We start from the raw sequence: 19,598 nt of genomic DNA, 5'->3' as shown, positions 1-19,598 counted from the left end.
GCTCTTTCAAATTTCACACATTAAAATCAGTGATGAGGCTGTAAGTACTATTACCAATGCTAACAAGTTTCCTTTCACCTGTGTACAGATCATCATGAAAGTGGCTGATCTTATTCAGATATTTTCATATAGATGCAACAGTCATATTTTGAAAAAGATTCCTATTTGAATATATTTATCAGCAGAAGATAAAACTATGTTTAGTTTTAAGTTATTTTAGAGAAATGTGTCTAGGACCACAAACTAAACCTTGGTGTTTCTTTGGATTTTAAATACATTGACTTAAGATCAGGCTTATGCAAACTAATTCTTTGCAAGTAAAGGAGCTTCTGCATGGTTCCAGAACTCTCTTACAGATCATTTTATGTAATCTTCAAAGCAAGTCTGTAAGATTCCTATTTTGATATTTGAGTTAACAAATTTATAAGAAGATAATTAACTTGACCAATGGCTGGTAAGGAATTTCAGTTTGATTTTGATTTGAATCCAAAGCTAAGAAACATTCTGATATGCTATGATGTCTCTCATAAAAATACATCAGGAATTTCTTATAGTTCATGAAAAAAAAGTGATTAAAAAACTTTAGTAGGGCCCATGAGGTTCTAAAATAAAATTCTTTACAACCACATTTAGACTATTCAGATATCTTACAGAGTCATGTTTCAGCCCTGCCGGACGATGGGCAGTGTCATTCACTCTCATGGCTTTTACCATCAGCTGTATTTTGATGACTTCTAAATCTATGTTTAGCAGATATGGAAGCCACTTCCTCCTTAGACATCTTCATCTGGATAATCCACCGGAAAATCAAACAATAAATTGCAAACTGAGCTGAACTTTGCCCTAAACTGCTTCTTCTATAGCTAATGCTACTATTTAGTCATTTACACCAGAAATCTGGAACTCATGCTAAGCAACCCCTATTACTTTGTCCTCACATCCAATTAGATAATTTACAAGTATTAACTCCTTTCTATGTCTCTTATTTACCTTCTATTTCAGAATTACTTCTCAAGGGCAAGTTCCCATCTTCTATCTAGACTACTATAATAGTTTCCAGACTGATCTCCCAGTCTTCAATCCCACCCTCATCCAATCCATCCTCTATTCTAGCATAATTGTCTACCGAAAATGCTATCCTGTCCATAACCTTGTCTTGTTACGAACCTGACATAACATCCTGTCTCAATGATTCTTTAGTTACAAATGACAGACACTGACTCAGATTAAAGTCCTCCAAAAAGGATTTTTGAAGGATATTGATATTCATAGAAATTAAGGAAAAACTGATTGGGATCTTGGTTAGTAAGTCATGGGCAGTTTGTGGGGGAGTGTCAGTATCTGAATGACTCAGCTCCATCTGGTCTATATATCATCTTCACTAGTCCCTCATGAGACCATCCTAGATCTCTCTTTAAAAAAAAAAAAAGAAAGATTATTTATTTGAGAGAGAGAGAGAGAGAGCATGAGCAGGGGGAGGGGCAGAGGGAGAAGGAGAGAGAGAGAGAGAAAGAGAAGCAGACTCCCTGCTGAGCACAGAGCCTGATGGGGAGCTCAATCCCATGACTCTGAGATCATGACCTGAGCTGAAATCAAGAGTCAGATGCTTAACTGACTGAGCCACCCAGGTGTCCCCATCCTAGATCTTATTCAGGTGAAGGGATCAAGCCCCAAACCCTCAAAGGTGAGTTGATGTTATTTAAGTTACTTCACCAAAGAGCACTTATTACCACAGGACATTTTTGCAGCCTCCATAATTCAAAGAGATAAATCTCTAATGACAGAATTTAAAACAATAAAATAAAGTGTTTTCAGGAAGCACCCCCCCTCTGTTCTCTCTCTCTCCCTTCCCTTCTTCCCCTCTCCCATTCAAATTTATATTTCACCTGTTTAAATATACTTGCAAACTTCCAATTATAAAAATCACTAAAATTTCCAGTGTCCAGTCCATTTTCACAGCATCTAAGATCTTGTGTCAAGAAAGTTATTTGGTTGATTTCATTCCTCCCAAGGCAAAATCAGAATGTGCTGATCCCCTCCATTGTTCTTTGTGAAATGGAGGTTGTAAAAATCACAAGAAGGAATGTGACACTTTTCTTACCTAAAATGTAGCTCATCCATGGAGAATGGTCAAGTTGGAAAAGAATGTGGCATATACTGAACCCCAAATTTTCAAAATGACACCTCTAGCATATATGTATTACTGTCATTAGCTATTATCTCAAAGCAACCATTTATTGGAGGTCCATATGATTGACATTTATATAAATCCAAATTGCAAGTAAGCATGATTATTTTTTTCAGATTTCTTTTTTTTTAAATGTGTGTAAATCAGTGTTTATCTGTGGTGTCATTGTTGACACTTTTGGTCAGATAATTCTTTGTTGTGGGTTCTGTCCTGTGCATTCTGGGATGTTTAGCAGCATCCCTAGCCTCTATCCACCGGATGCTTGTGGCACCTCCCCAGTTAGGTCAGTAAAAACTATCTTCAGATTGTTAAACTTCTCCTGGGAGGCAAAGTCACCCCTGTTGAAACCACTGGTCTGAAGGAATTCATTAGTAGTGGAATTTGTGTGAAATATGTTCTTTCAATGTGAAGTTCCTTTGCAGAAAAATTTGAAAGCTTTTATCAATTTAGAGAGGTTAGATTAGTAAAAGCACTGTAATTCTGGTACGTACACTCACCAGACTGTGGAAACTGCAGTATTTAACCTTATGCTGTCAAGAAAAAGTTAAGGAGCCACTGTCAATCTCTTCTGACTATGGAACCCCTACTTTTACCTTAGGAAGAGGGCTATGTATACGGAGATATCAGAGATAGTTCATCCAAGAGTAAGGAGAGTAAGGTGCTTACACACCAACTCTAGGAATTGTTTAAAGGTTAAATTGTTTAAATTGTTTAAAGGTTGCTTCTGGGTCACAGGGAGGGTGTTAACTTCTGGCTCCTTATACAGTGGGATGGGGGAGGGAGGAGTGGGATCTAGCCATTAACTCATATAGTGGGAATTTCAGCTAGCTTGTCCTAAAATGGCAAGGATGGTGGGAATATGGGCAGAGTGAAAACAGTGTCTACTACAATCTACAATCTACTACAATCCTACTAACAGACTGAAGGAATTGGATGAGAGAGAGGTTGATGTATAGGGACCAACAGATAAGTGAAGGAGTAAGATAAATGGCAGCCAACTAAAAATCATAGGTGAAAGAATTGCCTAAGAACAGGATGACACTTTATGTTATGAGTCTGGAGGGAAGATGGGAAAGATGACTGAAAATATAGATAGGTTTTGGGTTTGATGATAGAAAGGTGTAGGATTAGCATTTGCTCTCTTTGTTTTCTTGGTAGCCTTTGAGAGAAAGTCATCCCTAGAAAGTGTTGATCTCCAGTAAGTTAGGAAAGCAAGGTTTGTAATGTCCACTAGGGGAAATGGAGATGAGTTAAAGAAATATGAGCAGCAGTCAAGAGCTTAGCTGAGAAAAAAATCCAAAAATCTGTAGTGGTACCAATGCTATGGGCCCTTGGATCATCTCCAACAGTACTCAGTAGATGTGATACAGGGGCAGAAAATGTAAATTGTAGGATTCATTCATTTATTGAATAAATATTTACTGAGTGCCTAATATGTATCAAGCACTAATTGTTAGAGATAAAACAGATAACAGACAAGTTATAAATAAACAAAATTCTGTGATTTTGTAGAGCTTACATTCTGGAGAGAAAATACAGAAAATAAATAAGATCAATGATTTATATCTTATCACTATACGCTAGTGATAATCACACAGAAGGGTGATATTGAGTGATAGGGCTGGAGAAAGTGTCATTTTAGATAGACAGTGTGGGCAAGGCCTCTCTGAGATGTCATTTGAAAAAAGTACTTGAAAGAGGTGAGCAGTTGAGCCATATGGGTATCTGCAAAACATGCTTCAGGTAGAGTGAAGAGCAAGTGCAAACATTCTAAGATAGGAGTATGCCCAGCATGTTGAGGAATGGCAAGGTTACTGTGATGACTGGACCAGGATGAGTAGTAGAATCATTTAAATTGAGGTCAGAGAGATAGTGGGTTTGGAGGTCTACCTTCCATGAGGCCTTATAGCTCATGGCCTTTAGGCTGATTGAGTGCTGGGATTTTTTGAGAGAAGATGAGGGATGAGGACTAGGGAAGAAAAGAATTGAGAATATTGGTAAAAACATACTTTAAATCATCACTGAAAACAAAAGGGAGTCTAAGCAGATATAAAGCCTTATAAAGAATGGGAAGAGAATCAGGAAAGAATGAAGTTAAAGGAGAAAAGGGTTCCTAGGGGGACAATATACTTATTAATGATAGGTAACATTTACTTAGCATGTGTGATGTGCCAGGTACTTTGGGTATTATCTCATTTAAATTTTCCACCCACCTGGTGTGGTAATCAATATTATTATCCAAATTTTACAGATGAAGAAATTGAGAGATTAAGCCAAAGACATGTTCTTAGTCAATGGTGAAATAAGATTTTGAGCTCTATTAGTCTCTTAGGCTCCAGTTTGTAATATAGTGTTAAATGCTGCAGAAGATTCATGTCTGAGAATGATGGACACAGGTGTATGGGAATTGGATGTTAGGGGGTCATTGGTCATAGGTGGTGAGAATGTTGACTGCACTTTGCTGTAGTTTAGGGAGTGAATGGCAAGGAAGTCTCTACTTGCCATTTTGGGATTGGAGAGTCAGGATGATTTTGGAGAGTGATGCCAAGACGTGTAAACTTGAAACAAAAGATAAAGGGACTTAGGCTGGTTTATAGCTAGCGAGGAAGGGGCAAGAAAGTGAAACAATGATGTGTGAGTCAGATAACTTATGGGAAGTTGGAATTATGAATTAGCCTTAGAGAAGACCCTTGTTTTATAGGAAAAGATAACTGAGGACCAGAGAAGCAAATTGTGAACCCAAAGTCATAAAGCCAATTAAATAGTAGCCAGGGACCAGAGTCCGGCTTTCCTGACTGTCAAGAAAAATCCTTTCTATTAGGCCACTCAGCCACACTTGCTGATTCATCATTCACTGGTTACCTCTCCCCAATCCAAAGGGAGTTATTGTAGTTAATGAATAAACACAGTATAGCAAAATCCACTGTAAATGTACAGTTCTACTAACGACATCTTGACCTTTGGGTTTCCTTCATGACTCCCTCCTCCTGCAGTTTTTTAGCATAGAGATGGACTTTTCTTGACTACAAAATGCCTTTCAGATAGTGCAGATTCCTACACTGGTGACAACTAGGGACTCAGGTGGAAGGAACTAAGGTCACTCTCAGGGAATTTCTAGATGAATTAGGCTCCCCTAAACCTTGAAATCAGAATGCTTCTGGTAGGTAAATGGGGTACAGATGGGAAATCAAACTGGTGTGTGACTGGGCATGATTTAGAGCAACTGTTATTGATATGAAAGATCCTAGCAGGCAACCTCATGAAAGCTTGGATTTTAGTTGCAGTGCAAGTAGGTGAAATGAGGAATTGTGTTTTTGACTTTCCAATTTCCTACATCTTGCCAGTGGTTATTGCAGCCATAATTTGGGCCATGTGTAATCCAGAGAGGTTTCTGATTTAAGAATCTAGATTTTTTTTTGGAGGTAAGCAATATTCAGTGTAGTTCATCTATGCATAAGATTTTATATATTTATTTTATGGTGATGGATATTTTTTGCATGATATAAAATATACATTTTTAACTTTGAAGGAATGACAAGGGTCTATTTTTAACACTTACATTATCTTGGGCAAACATTGAAATTCTTGATTAATGTTTAACTACAAGAAGTATACTCAGGTCAAGTAAAGAATCTCTTAAAGGATTCAGGCTGAGTTGTCTTGATAATTAGAATTCCGGCTCCAAGGAGAAGCCCCAAAGCCAAGGGTATTGGCTATAACAGAAAGTGGTAGCCCCATCTGACCTCTAGAAAATGTGGACTGGATGTAAGATCTTAATCTTTTCCTATCTTACTACAGAAATTTGGATGGAGAAACAGTATTTTTCTCAAAGAGAAGTGAACCCAGGACCTGCTTTCACTAGGAATCACACAGTTTGGGAAGGTCCTCGATTCAAGAGAGCCATTTTCAAAGGGCAATACTGTAGAAGTTTTGGTTGTTGTGAAGACAGAGATGATGATTGTGCCACTCACTTTTATGAGGCAAATGCATTATGTTACTGTGATAAATTCTGTGAAAGGGAAAATTCTGATTGCTGTCCTGATTACAAGTCATTTTGCCGTGAAGAGAAAGAATGGCCTCCTCACACAAAGCCTTGGGATCCAGAAGGTAGGCTTTGGCAATGTGTTTAAGTGAGTGCCTGGTTCATTGCAAGATCTGTCAAACTTTCTTTTCCTCTCCTCCCTTCTTACCTTCCTTCCTTCCTTTCTTAAGAGGAGGTGAAAAATGAATATTATGATTGAATAAATTTCCTTGGATTGTTAAAGTGCTTTGCTTTAGATGTAAGATACCTGCATTATACTAGAACCTTCAAAAAAGTTCTGGGGTGATGGCCATGAATGCCGGTCTGGATCCTGTTGTGAATACTGACTCAGTGTATATAAGGGTTCCTTAAAACTCTTTCTTTCTTTTTTATTTTTATTTTTTAAATTAATTAATTTATTTTTTATTCTTATGTTAATCCCCATACATTACATCATTAGTTTTAGATGAAGTGTTCCATGATTCATTGTTTGTGCATAACACCCAGTGCTCCATGCAGAATGTGCCCTCCTCAATACCCACCACCAGGCTAACCCATCCTCCCACCCCCCTCCCCTCTAGAACCCTGTTTGTTTTTCAGAAAACTCTTTCTTTCTTTGTAAAATGTTTTGACAACAGGACTCTTAAGCTCTTTTGAGTGTAACCTCTTAGGGTGTCTCATTAGTCACAGGCCGGATCATCGGCAGACTTGTCTAACATTTTGCTTATTATGTCATATGACTAAGGGACCTCCTGGCATTAGAACTTGTGGTATAGCAATGCCATTAAAACCAGTGCAAAAGCAAAATTAAGTCAGCTAGTTACCTGCCTAAGTAATACCAAATAGATTTTTCATATGCATTTTTGTTTTGTTTCATTTTTCTAATCTGGGATTTTTTAAACCTTTGAAACAAAGGAAAGCTTCCTATGGAGTAATTGTAAAAGTCAAAGATTGAGTGGATAAGTACAAATAATTCAAAAGGAGAATGATGGCATTTACTACATTGGTCTAATTATAGGAGAATGGTTCTAGATTCTGAGCAATCAATACATCTAAGATTTGCAACAAAACGCAAAGCAACACTCTTTTGCTGTACTTAAATAAAACCCTATTTTTTTTTATTGCCCATCACATCAGATCTCCTCAGCAGAAATGCAGGTTTAATCAGAGCTCTGTAACACTACTGTAAATGAGTGATGATGACTAGAAATTTTAGTTGAAGACAATTTAGGATCAACTAGGATTTGGCGTCCTTATTTCAAAATCAAGATCTCCTTTCAAAATCCAGACGCCTTTGCCTTCATTCTCAATAATGTTACGTTGCTTGTAAAATTGAGGGAATGCCTCTTAAAAGATGTATGTATTGGGTTAAAATTTCCACAGAACTGTCATTTATCCCAGACCTTTGCCTCTACCAATATACAGCTCAGAAAACATCAAACATTTATTTTATCCTAAAAAGTGGCAGATCCTTTACTAAGAATGGAGAATCTAGTCATTCATCAAAAATTTTTCATTGAATATCTTCGCTATGCCAGGCATTGTACTTAGTGCTGGGGCACCAATGGGGAAGAAAAAGACAAGATCTTACTCTCTTTGAAGGGACAGTCAAGTTGCCAGGGAGAAGGTAAGATATTTAACAAAGTCATTGTGCTGTTGCAAACTGTGATAAATTCTAGGAAGGAAACACTTAGGGTGCTGTAAGAGAATATCAGAATGTGACATTAATATGTAAAATAGAACATCAGCCTGAAGGGAGTGTCAGCAAGGAGACTCTGGGAGTGAGGAGAAGTGAGCTGACCTGAAGGAGAATTGACATGTGTAAATCTGAGAGAGAGAGGAGCTTGGCCTGGTCCAGGAACTGGAATGTGGCTGACATTTCTGGAGAGTAATGTTTAGCGGAGGGCTTGGAGGGGTGCATGAAATGAGGTTTGACGGGTAAGGAGAGGTCAGATTATGCCAGGATGTATAGGCTATATTAAGGATTTGAGATTTTATTCTGTTACAAGGACTTATTTAAAGATGTTAAGTAGGAATAGTGTTGGCTTCATGAGTGTTGAGTCTCAATATTACATATAAGCTGTAGTGCTTTTGATGCACTACAATGCATTTGAGCTTTTCTTATTTGAGACATAGTTCATTTAGAAAAGTAATTGCTACTTCTTCAATGTCCATTTTTGCTTGAGAGCTAGAATTTTGCTGTGACTTTAATTTAGGGTTATGTTTTAGGTAGAACTTATGTTCCAGGTATAGTTTTTATTCCATTCATTATGAAGGGAAGCAATTAATCATTTTATTTAGTAGCAAAAAGTTCACATTAGACTATAATTGCTCTTATGAAGGTAATTTGTTTTCTTTTGTTTTATCTTGTGAAAGTAGCTGGTCGAAAGAAAATAGCACTATACAATATTAAAAATCATACAAAATTAAAAACATAATGGTTATTATTTATACCAATTTTTGCATGTATAATCTGACTTTCTTCTGAGATGCTAAGTTGTTCATTCACTGATCTACTAAACATTATTTTTCAGTTATCTAATTATATGGTATTATCTAGTTCTTTATACTGCAACTGTCCCGAGATCTTTTTAAACCAGGGACTTAACACTATGTACACCATTTTAAAGGTTATAAAAGTAAATATGTACCTTTTATATAAACTGGAAGTAGGACATAACTGGTAAATAACTTCCTTCTGTGTGTTTTTTTTTCCTCTCCATCTCTGATGGTAACTTCTAGTAATTGGAGGATTTCAATGTCAGATACTGAAAGCAAGTAATAGAGTTCAAAAGAGAATCAGAATGGATTTTCCAGACAAATCTTTTGGTGTAGCAGATTTTAAGGGAATAGTCTGGTATACCATATGTTGTGAACAGTCCTCAGTTAATTTAATTATGCAGAACTTTTATGTTCACATTGGTAAAAAATGTGTGTAAACCACTGACACATTTGAATTGTTATTCACTCCTTCACAACCTCCTTAACCACATTATGAAGATAAGTCACAGTCCAAATTCTGCCATACACACTAATAGTTACAAAAATATATATTGGTAAGGAGACATACACCAATTCAATAACCTGTGTAAGCGTCATGAAGTCTCAAGTCCCTGTCCTTTAGAGGTTCCCACATCTACCTTGCTTGAGTAATTTATTGGAGGCACATGTGATAATAATACAAAGGTAGAATTTTGTTACCTGTGCAGTGGGCATCAGGGAATGAGAATGCCTACTACCCAGTGGCTGGGACACAGAACTTTCTAGAGATCAATCCTAGGGCATCAGGTCTATGAAGAAAGGCTTTTGACCTTAAGAGAAACATAACCTCTTGGCTGTAAGAGTGGGAGTATGGGGCATGACTTTTAAATAGTTTAGCTAATATATATAAATTGAATACTATTAATATAACCAGTAAGAGCTGATTACTTATATCCATTATGTTGATTAACAAGCCACTAACTTTACCAATTAAAGCCCATTTCTGACGTTCATTATATTGGTAGTCTAGTGTTCATCCAAAGATGGATAATGGAAGCATTTACAGCAACTACCCTGGAGTCTGGCGTTTCAGAATGATTGCTACTGACCACCTCTGGGATGTGGATTCCTGATCTGAGCAAGTAACTGTCTTCCTAAAGTGAAGTTTAGACCAACACAGATATTATAAAGCATTATGATGAAGTATTAAAATAAATTACAGACATCATATTACTATCTTTTTAAAAAAATCAATGGGCCAACTATTTCATTCTCCAAATACCTGATTTGCCTTATCTTGTATTAATGGCTGTTAAGTTGTAAAATCCTATTAATTTCAACAGCCAATATATATTTTTTTCTTTTGTCGAGATGCTATGTTGGTAACCATTTTGATTAACTCACTCTGAGGTGCTTCATACACATTTGATTGAGAAAATAAAGCCACCAGGGATTCTCTCATCTCCATCATCATAATTTTCAACCTCCTTCCCTCTGGGTTATTCTTACACTCTTGGAGCTCTGAATCCTGCCCTTTCTTGTCTTTTTAATCTTCACCATTACAACTGTCTCTCTCTTTTTTCTCTCTTCTCCCTCCTCCTCTCCCTCTTTCCCTCTTTCTTTCTTTCCTAAAGCATCATTTCTCTCCCTTCTTTCCTGGATCAGTGATCAATTTACAAAATGTGTTTTTTATAGGTCCCAAGTTTGAAAAAGCCCTCCCTTGGCCTTAACCAGCATGTGTCTCATTTCCTTTTTTTTTTTTTTTTTCCTTTGGTAAAATAACTAAAAGAAACATTTGCTTCCTGACTTCCAAGTCTTTCATCAACCCATTCCTACAGGATGTCATTCCTTGCTACTTCGCCAAAATCCCTCTTGGCAGGGTCAGCGACTTTCCTATCATCAAATGCAACATTCAGATGTCTGTTCTCCTTTTCTTGACCTCTCATTTGTACTCTACACATTGGACATCTCTGTTTATGAAATACTTTCTTCTCTTGCTTCGAAGGCTCTACTCTCTCCTGAATTCCCTACTTCCTCACAGGCAACTCTTTCCCTTTCCTCTTCTGAATGTCTACTGGCTGGAGTATTTTAAGCTCAGTCTTGGCCCTCTTTCTCTCACCTATATACAGTCTCTCAAATGGATTGTTATTTAGTCTCAAGGCTTTTCTTTTAATTGTATGTTACTGTCTCTCAAATTTGTTCTCCAGCCTTGACTTAACTCTGGACTTCCAGAAACTACTCTACTTGACATTATCCACTAGGATGTCTCACCTAAATCTAAAATATGAGAGCAGAACTCTTGATTTCTTGCCAACAAGCCTGTTCCTTATTTCAATGATAGATTCGCTGCCCCTCTATGGCTCAAGCCAAAATCCCAGTGAGACATGCTTAATTCCTCTTTCTCCTTATTCCCCAAATTCAGTCCAAGAACAAGTTCATTGCTTAAACTCCAAATTACATCCAACCACTGCTCTCCCTCCTCACTGTTATTATGCAAATCCTTCATTCCTCTGGCAGCCCCACCCTGTTCAGCGCTGGGTAAGTGATGAGGGCAGAGACATTTTCAGTAAGGCCTCATAGGTTACCATGAGAAGTTGGGTTTAAGAAGGGGCACATGCACTCCAATGTTCATAGCACCAATGTCCACAATAGCCAAACTGTGGAAGGAGCCGAAATGCCCTTCAACAGATGAATGGATAAAGAAGATGTGGTCCATATATACAAAGGAATATTACTCAGCCATCAGAAAGGATGAATACCCACCATTTGCATTGACATGGATGGAACTGGAGGGGATTATGCTATGTGAAATAAGTCAAGCAGAGAAAGTCAATTATCATATGGTTTCACTTATTTGTGGAACATAAGGAATATCATGGAGGACATTAGGAGAAGGAAAGGAAAAATGAAGGGGGGGAAATCAGAGGGGGAGATGAACCATGAGAGATTATGGACTCCAAGAAACAAACTGAGGGTTTCGGGGGGGGGATGGGTTAGCCTGGTGATGGGTATTAAGGAGGGCATGTATTGCAATGAACACTGGGTGTTATACGCAAATAATGAATCATGGAACACTACATCAAAAACTAACGAAGTACTGTATGGTGACTAACATAATAAGAAGAAGTTGGGTTTTATTCTAAATTTGATGGGAAATAACGAGGATTTTAAGCAGGAAGTGACACAATAAAGATTTTAAAAGTCCTCTCTAAATGCTGGGTAGGGAAATGAGGGATACATTGGAACCAGGCAGGAGTATAGAAAAGGATTGGACTATCTCTATATAATGTAGAAGTTGACACTCTACTTTTTCAGCCCCTTGACAAGGCTCAGATGAACTGATTACGGCTTTCATTAAAGAGGGCATGTGATATGATGTGCACTGGGTATTATACACAACTAATGAATCGTTGAACATTGTATCAAAAACTAATGATGTACTATATGTTGGATAATTGAATTTAAATAAAAAAAAAAGAGGCCAACTTTCAAGTGAGATTACAATAAACATAGTTTCTCATAGTAAACTCTGACTTGGTATTAAGGAAGGATGACCAAGAAAGGGAACTTTTGCTAACACTAGATTTAGTACTGGTGATTTGGGGTAGGCCTGGTGATAACATTCTCTTGACTTCAAAATTATTAGCTAGAGTACAGGTCAGAGAAGGGACTTTTTTTTTTTTTTCCCTTAAGACTTTTTTGATTTCTGTTTCCTTTATCTATGTAACTGGTATGTTGGACAAGGAATATTTATGAGGTATGATTAAAAATCAGCTTTGGTTTTGACTTCTCCCCTGTCCTTTAAAACTAGTCAGAAAAGTACTTTCCTTGATTATGAAAACTTGAGTTGTTGCATGAATTTTCTGTCACCCCTAGGTCATAAAAGTTTGAGGGTTTCTTTAAGTTCTATAGTGGAAGTTCATTTATTTCAAGTCTCTAATACTGAGTAGTGATTAAAACTCTGGACTTGTTTTAAAGTTAAATCTTTCCCCTCCCTGAATTTGCTATGTCTAGAAGCCTGTGGTCCAGGAGAAAGGTGGTTTTTGCTTCTCTTCCTATGATTGTGGGATGTTAAAAATCCTGGGAAAGAGATAAATAGATGCAAATGCGTAGAGATTTTAGATTCATTAAGCAACATATTGAACTCTAAAAACAGTACATGATGAAGAGTGGCAGCTGTGAAGTTTTCTATGAAACCATTATTTGAAGAATCAGAGGAGAGCAAATTCCCTAAGTGGCTTTTGTGACATTGTGGTTAGGTGTTAAACCAAGTCCCTTGGAATGATTTCTAAACATGTACATTTTCCCCTATGATTGTACGAATAAAAAGTTAGGATTCGTTTTGTTTGAATAGAGACCATGGATGTGATCTATCAATTACATGTTTCTATCAAAGTTTTCACATGACAAAGTCAATAGTAACCAAGGTAGTAAATTTTACTACCTTTGCCAAGTCAGAGTGAATTTTAAATTTGTGTGAATTATATTTTTGAAATGGATTTCTTTTGTAAACAGGGTGCTATTTTCACCATATCTTATTGATGGTTTTCATATAATGATAATACACCATTGGTCTCTTTTAAGTAGTTTATATAATCTGGTAAACTAGTTAACAGCTAGTTTCAGTTAATTGAGAAACATTTGGATTTGGAACACAAATGGCTATAATCTTTATGAATTTTTCTCCTGATCCAAATTCTGAAGAAAAAAAATAGAATTTGTCTTTAAAATGTGAATTCAATGAGATAGCTTCACATTTTGGTCCAAAACTTTGAGCTCCTTACTCCTGTCATATACAATTAGTCATACTCACTTCTGAGACTTGATTAGATTTTTTAAACGAGAAAAGCCATAAATTTATCCAAACACCGTCTCATTGCTCACCCATTTAAACACATAAATTATTTTTTCAGTGTGGTTAGTGATTAATTCTGTGGTAATCAAGTTTTCGTGCTTTACAAATCCTCTGTTGGGACATAATATGCAGTTTTAAAGATAAAAGCTCATGGAATAAGCTTAGAAAAATTCCGTACGTAAACCTTGACACAAACCAGATGTGGATTTTCATCACAGTGACACCAAATATTTTTGCATATTTGAGAAACTAAACAGAATTTTAGGTTACTTGTGATGTTAATGCACTTTATTATTCAATTTGAATTCTCATTTGTTTACATGTTATGTTGACAGGTTGCCTCAGAGACGGTCAACCTTATGAAGAAGGATCAGTAATTAAAGAAAACTGCAACTCCTGGTAATGAATATAAGTGGCACAGAACTGAATTCTACTGTCTGTGTATGTTTTCTTCAAATAAAAGTAGTATTGTGAAATAAAACATATATATAAATACAGATAGAATCATAAGTCATAGGATATCGCATAGCTGTAGCTTTATATAAGCATATTTGATGAATGTTGAAAAATCTAATCCTGGATATATCTTTTAATGCTATAGCATGTTGTTCATGACAGTGGCCTTCATCATACAGCAGGCCTGCATGAAATATACCTCTTAATTATAAGCATTCAACGGGCAAGGTATACTACAGGCAAATTGTGTTTCTTTGATCACAGTAGCTATATATAAAAACAGGCTGCCTTCATATCGTTATCCTGCAGAAAGTTTCCAAATACAAATACACTGAATCTACTGTCTAAATTTTCTCATGTTTTCAAACTTCAATGACTGTGTGGTCATTTCATTTATTAACTGCCTAGAGGAGAAGTTAAGAGCATATTGAGTGGTAGCTAATGCATATGTTATTATTTTATTTTTGCCAAGAATCCAATAGGTATATGGCTATCATGAATCAAAAATATGTTTTATGCCTTAACAGTGTGAAATTCTGGTTGCTAATTTTGTAAATGTACTTCGTAAAAGCTAGGCCACTTTTGTAATTTTTACGTCTTTGCAGCACATGCTCAGGACAGCAATGGAAATGTTCCCAGCTTGTCTGCCTTGTTCAACCAGAACTAATTGAACATGTCAATAAAGGAGACTATGGGTGAGAAAAATCTTGCTTTATAGACATTTTTGGCAGTCCCAGTTAGTTTTCAGGCTTCAAACAATGTACTTCCTATCATTTACTTCTAAAAATGGCCATTATTTCAAAAGAAAGAGTGGGAGAGAAATGGGAAGAGAAGTAGAAAGACATGTAAAATAGGAATACATTGAGGTAAATATTAAATAATTAAAAATTAAAATGCACAAAGAAATATAGAACAGGGTCTTAAACCGTCTCAGAAGGAGCAGTGTTATGGTGTGAGTCAGGGGAGGGAGCTTTAGTTTGCATAAAGATTTAGGCAAAATTAGGAAGTAGGCAAAATTGATTTTTTTCATATGAACCATCTTTCTCCCTCTGCTGCTGCCCTGACCCAGCCAATCAGCTATCATGGGAGAATCAGACCCTAACAGGTTAGTATTTAATCTTGATGATTCCCCAAATAGCCAGTCCATCTAGACAATTTCACTGACATGACTTATGTAGCCAAATTCACTTACAGTTGAATCAAAAGACAGGCTGAGGCACATTACTTTGCTAATAAACTAAATATAGAGCTGATTGACACTTAAACATGGGAAATAATGGTTTGATGCTCTCTGACAGATTAATAAATTAGATGGCTTCTCCAATCACACAGAGGGAATTATGATGTCATTGCTAACATGAGTTTTCTTTACTGAACTGAAAGGAAGAGGGATAGCCCTCCTGGTTATCTGCCTCAGGATTTCTCCATTGCCATTGATCGAATCTCTGTATAACCTCGTAACATTTTCCACATTCTGGAAAAGATTTCACATAAGAAGATCTATTATCAAGTAACTATAAAAGTGATGTAATGCTGAAGTGCATTTTAAAAAATTAAAAGTATCACTTGCTTCCATATAGAAGACCATAAGACAGATATTTTACAACACAGTGGGGACACTCAATGTCCCCAAAGTATTTTCTAGGAAGACATGAAATTGAGAAGGTTATATATTTTTCACATTAATATTCTTAAGCCATGCTCAATTCCTGTGTGTGTAACATGTTTAGCCAATATTTTAGGTGATAATATGATATTTTAAGTATTTCTAGGGAAAATATGTTATAATTTTCTGTGGCTAAGTGATAATTAAATCATTAAAAGAACATCAGAGTATGTGTCATCATAAGAAATTATCTGAATCAGGTTCTTAAAATAATTCAAATGCTTGACCTATGGAGCACATACGTCCAAGAAGCCCTCAGCAGCCTACTTTTCCACTGTCCCAGAACCCACAGGAAACCATAGTTGAAGGCGACGTGGAAAGTACACGTAAGAATACGGAAGCTGGTAGGCATGTTGTCTTCCTTGGAAGGAAGAATTTTCTTGCCATCGTTTGTTCACTGTGAGATTACTCCTGGACGAGTTAAGAGGCACAGATTTTGCCTTTTGCAGCTAACATCGATGACCTTAAAAGGACAAAAAGTGAGGGATATTTGGAGCAAAAGGAAACATCCTTTGCCCAAAGGAAAAAAAAGTTAAGTAAAAGAGACAAGCTTATGAAGAAACAGAGTGAAACTAAAATTATTTACCTGATGACAAAAGGCAAGGGGAGGCCTTGAATTTAAAAGACAGTTCTGACTCTCAGATATATTCTGGTCCTGAGGTTCAAATTGTTTTCATGTGTGAAAATAGAAGCATATCCTTCAATACTTACTAAGTGCTTTTTAAAATAGCCTACACGCAAATATATACAATCTTTGCTTTAAGACATTTATTTTTCCATCTTGGTGGTGTTTTAGATCCAAGTCTTTCTTCATTCTACATAAGCTACTTCAGTGCATATTTATTCCCTGTGTTATTGTTCAACACAACCAATTAACATTAATGAAATGTGTTTCTCTTATGGCACGGCTGAGGATAGAAATAAATAGTTTCTGTCTTACAGGAATTTACAATCTAGCTGAGGAGTCAACATGTCATCCCTTTGTGAAAGGATTTCTGATGATAGGGCAGTATGTAAGTGCCAGATTGGTAGCAAATAATAATGTTAGTGGAACAAAGAGAGATAGATAACTGTTTCAGTTATCTGCTGTGGGGCAGGAAACCACTCCAGAATTTAATAGCTTAAAACCATAAGCTTTTCATTGGTTTACTTCAGTAACTTGGGATAGACTTAGCTGAAGCTCTTTTCCTGATCTCTCTTGGGGTTACTCAGATGTCTATAGATATCTGGAGACTCAACTGGAGCTGAATTGTCTAAGGTGGCGTCATTCCCATGCCTGGTGGTTGGTGCTGGTTTTTGGTGGGCCCACGCGTCTCCAGCAGGCTAGCCTTAGCCTCTTCATATAGTGTGAGTGTTCTAAGAGGGCATGAGGGAGAGTTGTAAAGGGCATCCCTGTAGGCCTAAGCTTGAAAGACACACAGAATCAATTCTCCTGGCTTTTATTGGGCGAAGCAAGTCACTAGCCCTGCCCACATTCAAAGGTTGGGGAAATAGATTCCACCTCTTGGTACCAAGAGTCACAAATAATTTGTGGCCATTTTTAATCTGTCACATCTCTAAACTTAATTTTTTTTTTTTTTATGAACTCAAAACCTAGTCTATTGGATAAGTTGGCCTTGGTTTTTTTTACCGGTTTCTCAAATCAACATACCCCAAACCAGACAGGTTAACCTCTTCAACCTGCCCTTGGTGAATGGCCTTTCCCTCTGCTTTGTTAGCCAAGTCAGAAAATTGGAAATTAGTTTTGATTCTTATCTCCTCTTCTCTCTCAGTCACTAGTCTCTTATAATTTACACATTCATAGTTTCTTTCAGATATTTATTTTTTCTATATCTCTGCTATATTCTAGTGTATTTCTTTATCAAGCCTCATTTGAGATGACCTGATTTTTCTCTCTGTTTCTAGTCTGACCAAACTGCATCCAATTCTTTATACTTTCATGGTTATCCCTCTAAATCAAGGCTCTGACTCTGCTGTTCATGTTCTTAAAAATCCTCAGTGATACTCCATTGCTTGTAGAATATCTTTATACTCCTTAGCATACGTAACACTGGCCCAAATGCTTCTTTACTACCTCATTTCTTATGCTCTTTCCAGCTTCTGTCTCCCTCAGCCCTCTCATGGGTTCGGCATTCAACTTACCTGCTCTTCCTTAAATGTGCTACCCAGTTTCAAATCTGCTCCTGAGTTGCCTTTAAAAAAAAAAAAAGAAAAAGAAAAAGAATAATTGTCCTTTTCTTTCACATCTGTCCACCAAACTTATTCTCATCCTTCCAGACTGAGCACTAAAGTCACTTTCTGTAACAAAATTATGCCAACTCCTTTGGGCAGAGTTATATTTGAGTTCTCTACTCTGATCATACCCTGACCTACTGCTAATAATCTTTGCCATCTTTTTAGGGTATGAGCACAGTGAGGGTAGAGAAATTTACTTATTACCATGTTTTAAGAGAGAATATGATAAATGAAGACTGTTCAGTAAGTGCTAAATTGGATTAAAGGGAAAGTTATGAGTCTAGATCAAAGAGGATGGTTTAGAGTGGTAGTCCTTTCATACTTTTTTGAACATAAGTCATAGTAAAACATACATTTAACTTTGTGACTTAGTACACACACATATGTGCACATGAATATCTATACAAATACATGCTACACACACACACCTACGTATATAAAAACAGTACTCACCCTCACTACATGCAATAAGTTCTAATATTTCCCATTATTTCTCCTGTATTCTATTTATTTCTTAAAATATTGATCCCTGCTCACTAAATTGAGGGATTAATTAAATGACCACAAATGTATCTGAATGTTTGAAAACTACTAGTGTAGGGCACCAAAAACATACTTCACTGATGTCATGGTTTTGCCTAAGGCTGGTCCTAATGGTCTCTTACATATGCTGCAATATCTAATATCGTCAGAGGTTTCCTTGGGTGATGGAGGTTGTATTCCTAAAATTGTGGCTCCAAGCTGCTTAAGGTTTTATGACCTAACAGATTCTTATAAAAGAAAACATGAACTTGCTAGGCATATTATTGAAAATCAAGCTGTATCTTGCATCAATTCATGAGAGTCTATCACATTATAAGCAGTTTTGGTCATTAACACAATAGGATTAAGTTTAGATTTGACTTAAGTACTGAAGACATATTGTCCTCAAGTTGTAAATAATTCAAACAAGCGATGATTAAATCACTTTCATCTTTCTCATCTACTCTCATCTCTTCAGAAATTTTTCGTTGGATTTAAATGTCAATGTTAGATTTTGAAAACAAAGCTTCTTTTCCTATGTAAGGACACAAACCCTGTCTCTAAAAAATATGTACATTTTACCATCTAATTTCACATCAATTGAATTTGTATCATCATTAATAACAACTAAGATTATTGAGCACTTAACACAAATTAACTCTTTAATATATGATAGAATATTCCAGTATTTAAATAAAATATTTCAGTATAATTAATTAGCACTGATGTAATTTTTTAAAGTATAACTATTTTATCCTCAGTTTTCCATGGATACTTCCTTTTACATGGTCAAATTCTTTTCAAATCTAAATTATATATAAAACAATTACCCTATTTACAAGTGCATGTCTATACATTCAAGCTTCTTTCTAAAATGCATTTAATGACATTTAAAAGAAACTACATATATTGGCCTTTTGCCAATTAATCCCTTATAATATGTAAAGATTTTATATTCTTCTATTTAGTCTACACTGACATTGCCTTAGGTTCCTCATATAAGTCGTTAAAATAATTGAAAGAGACCTAATTTAGGAAGAGTGTCTCATAAGTTTTCCCGTTAGAGTAAACAATCATGCATTCTTTATATAAAGAATATCTAGCTTACAGGAATAGTTCCAACTTTGTATAATTTCAGAAATATAAACAAACATTATTTATAAAAGTGATATTA

The 19,598-nt window shown here is 36.2% G+C and overlaps 1 protein-coding gene across 1 annotated transcript in view; it reads left to right on the top strand.

Annotated features, from left to right (window-relative positions):
• Nucleotides 1-5,940: 5,940 nt before the first annotated feature.
• The window catches only part of TINAG (tubulointerstitial nephritis antigen), an 89,196-nt gene continuing 75,538 nt past the window's right edge, over nt 5,941-19,598 (top strand). Inside the window, exons 1-3 of the mRNA XM_021692075.1 lie at nt 5,941-6,295; nt 13,881-13,944; nt 14,607-14,696. Coding sequence (XP_021547750.1) covers nt 5,941-6,295; nt 13,881-13,944; nt 14,607-14,696 — 509 coding nt within the window. The remainder of the gene's footprint in view (nt 6,296-13,880; nt 13,945-14,606; nt 14,697-19,598) is intronic.

Source organism: Neomonachus schauinslandi, chromosome 8 (assembly GCF_002201575.2).
Source record: "Neomonachus schauinslandi chromosome 8, ASM220157v2, whole genome shotgun sequence".
Lineage (NCBI taxonomy): Eukaryota > Metazoa > Chordata > Mammalia > Carnivora > Phocidae > Neomonachus > Neomonachus schauinslandi.
Note: the sequence above shows the minus strand (reverse complement) of the source record. Positions and strands in the feature narration are given on the sequence as shown.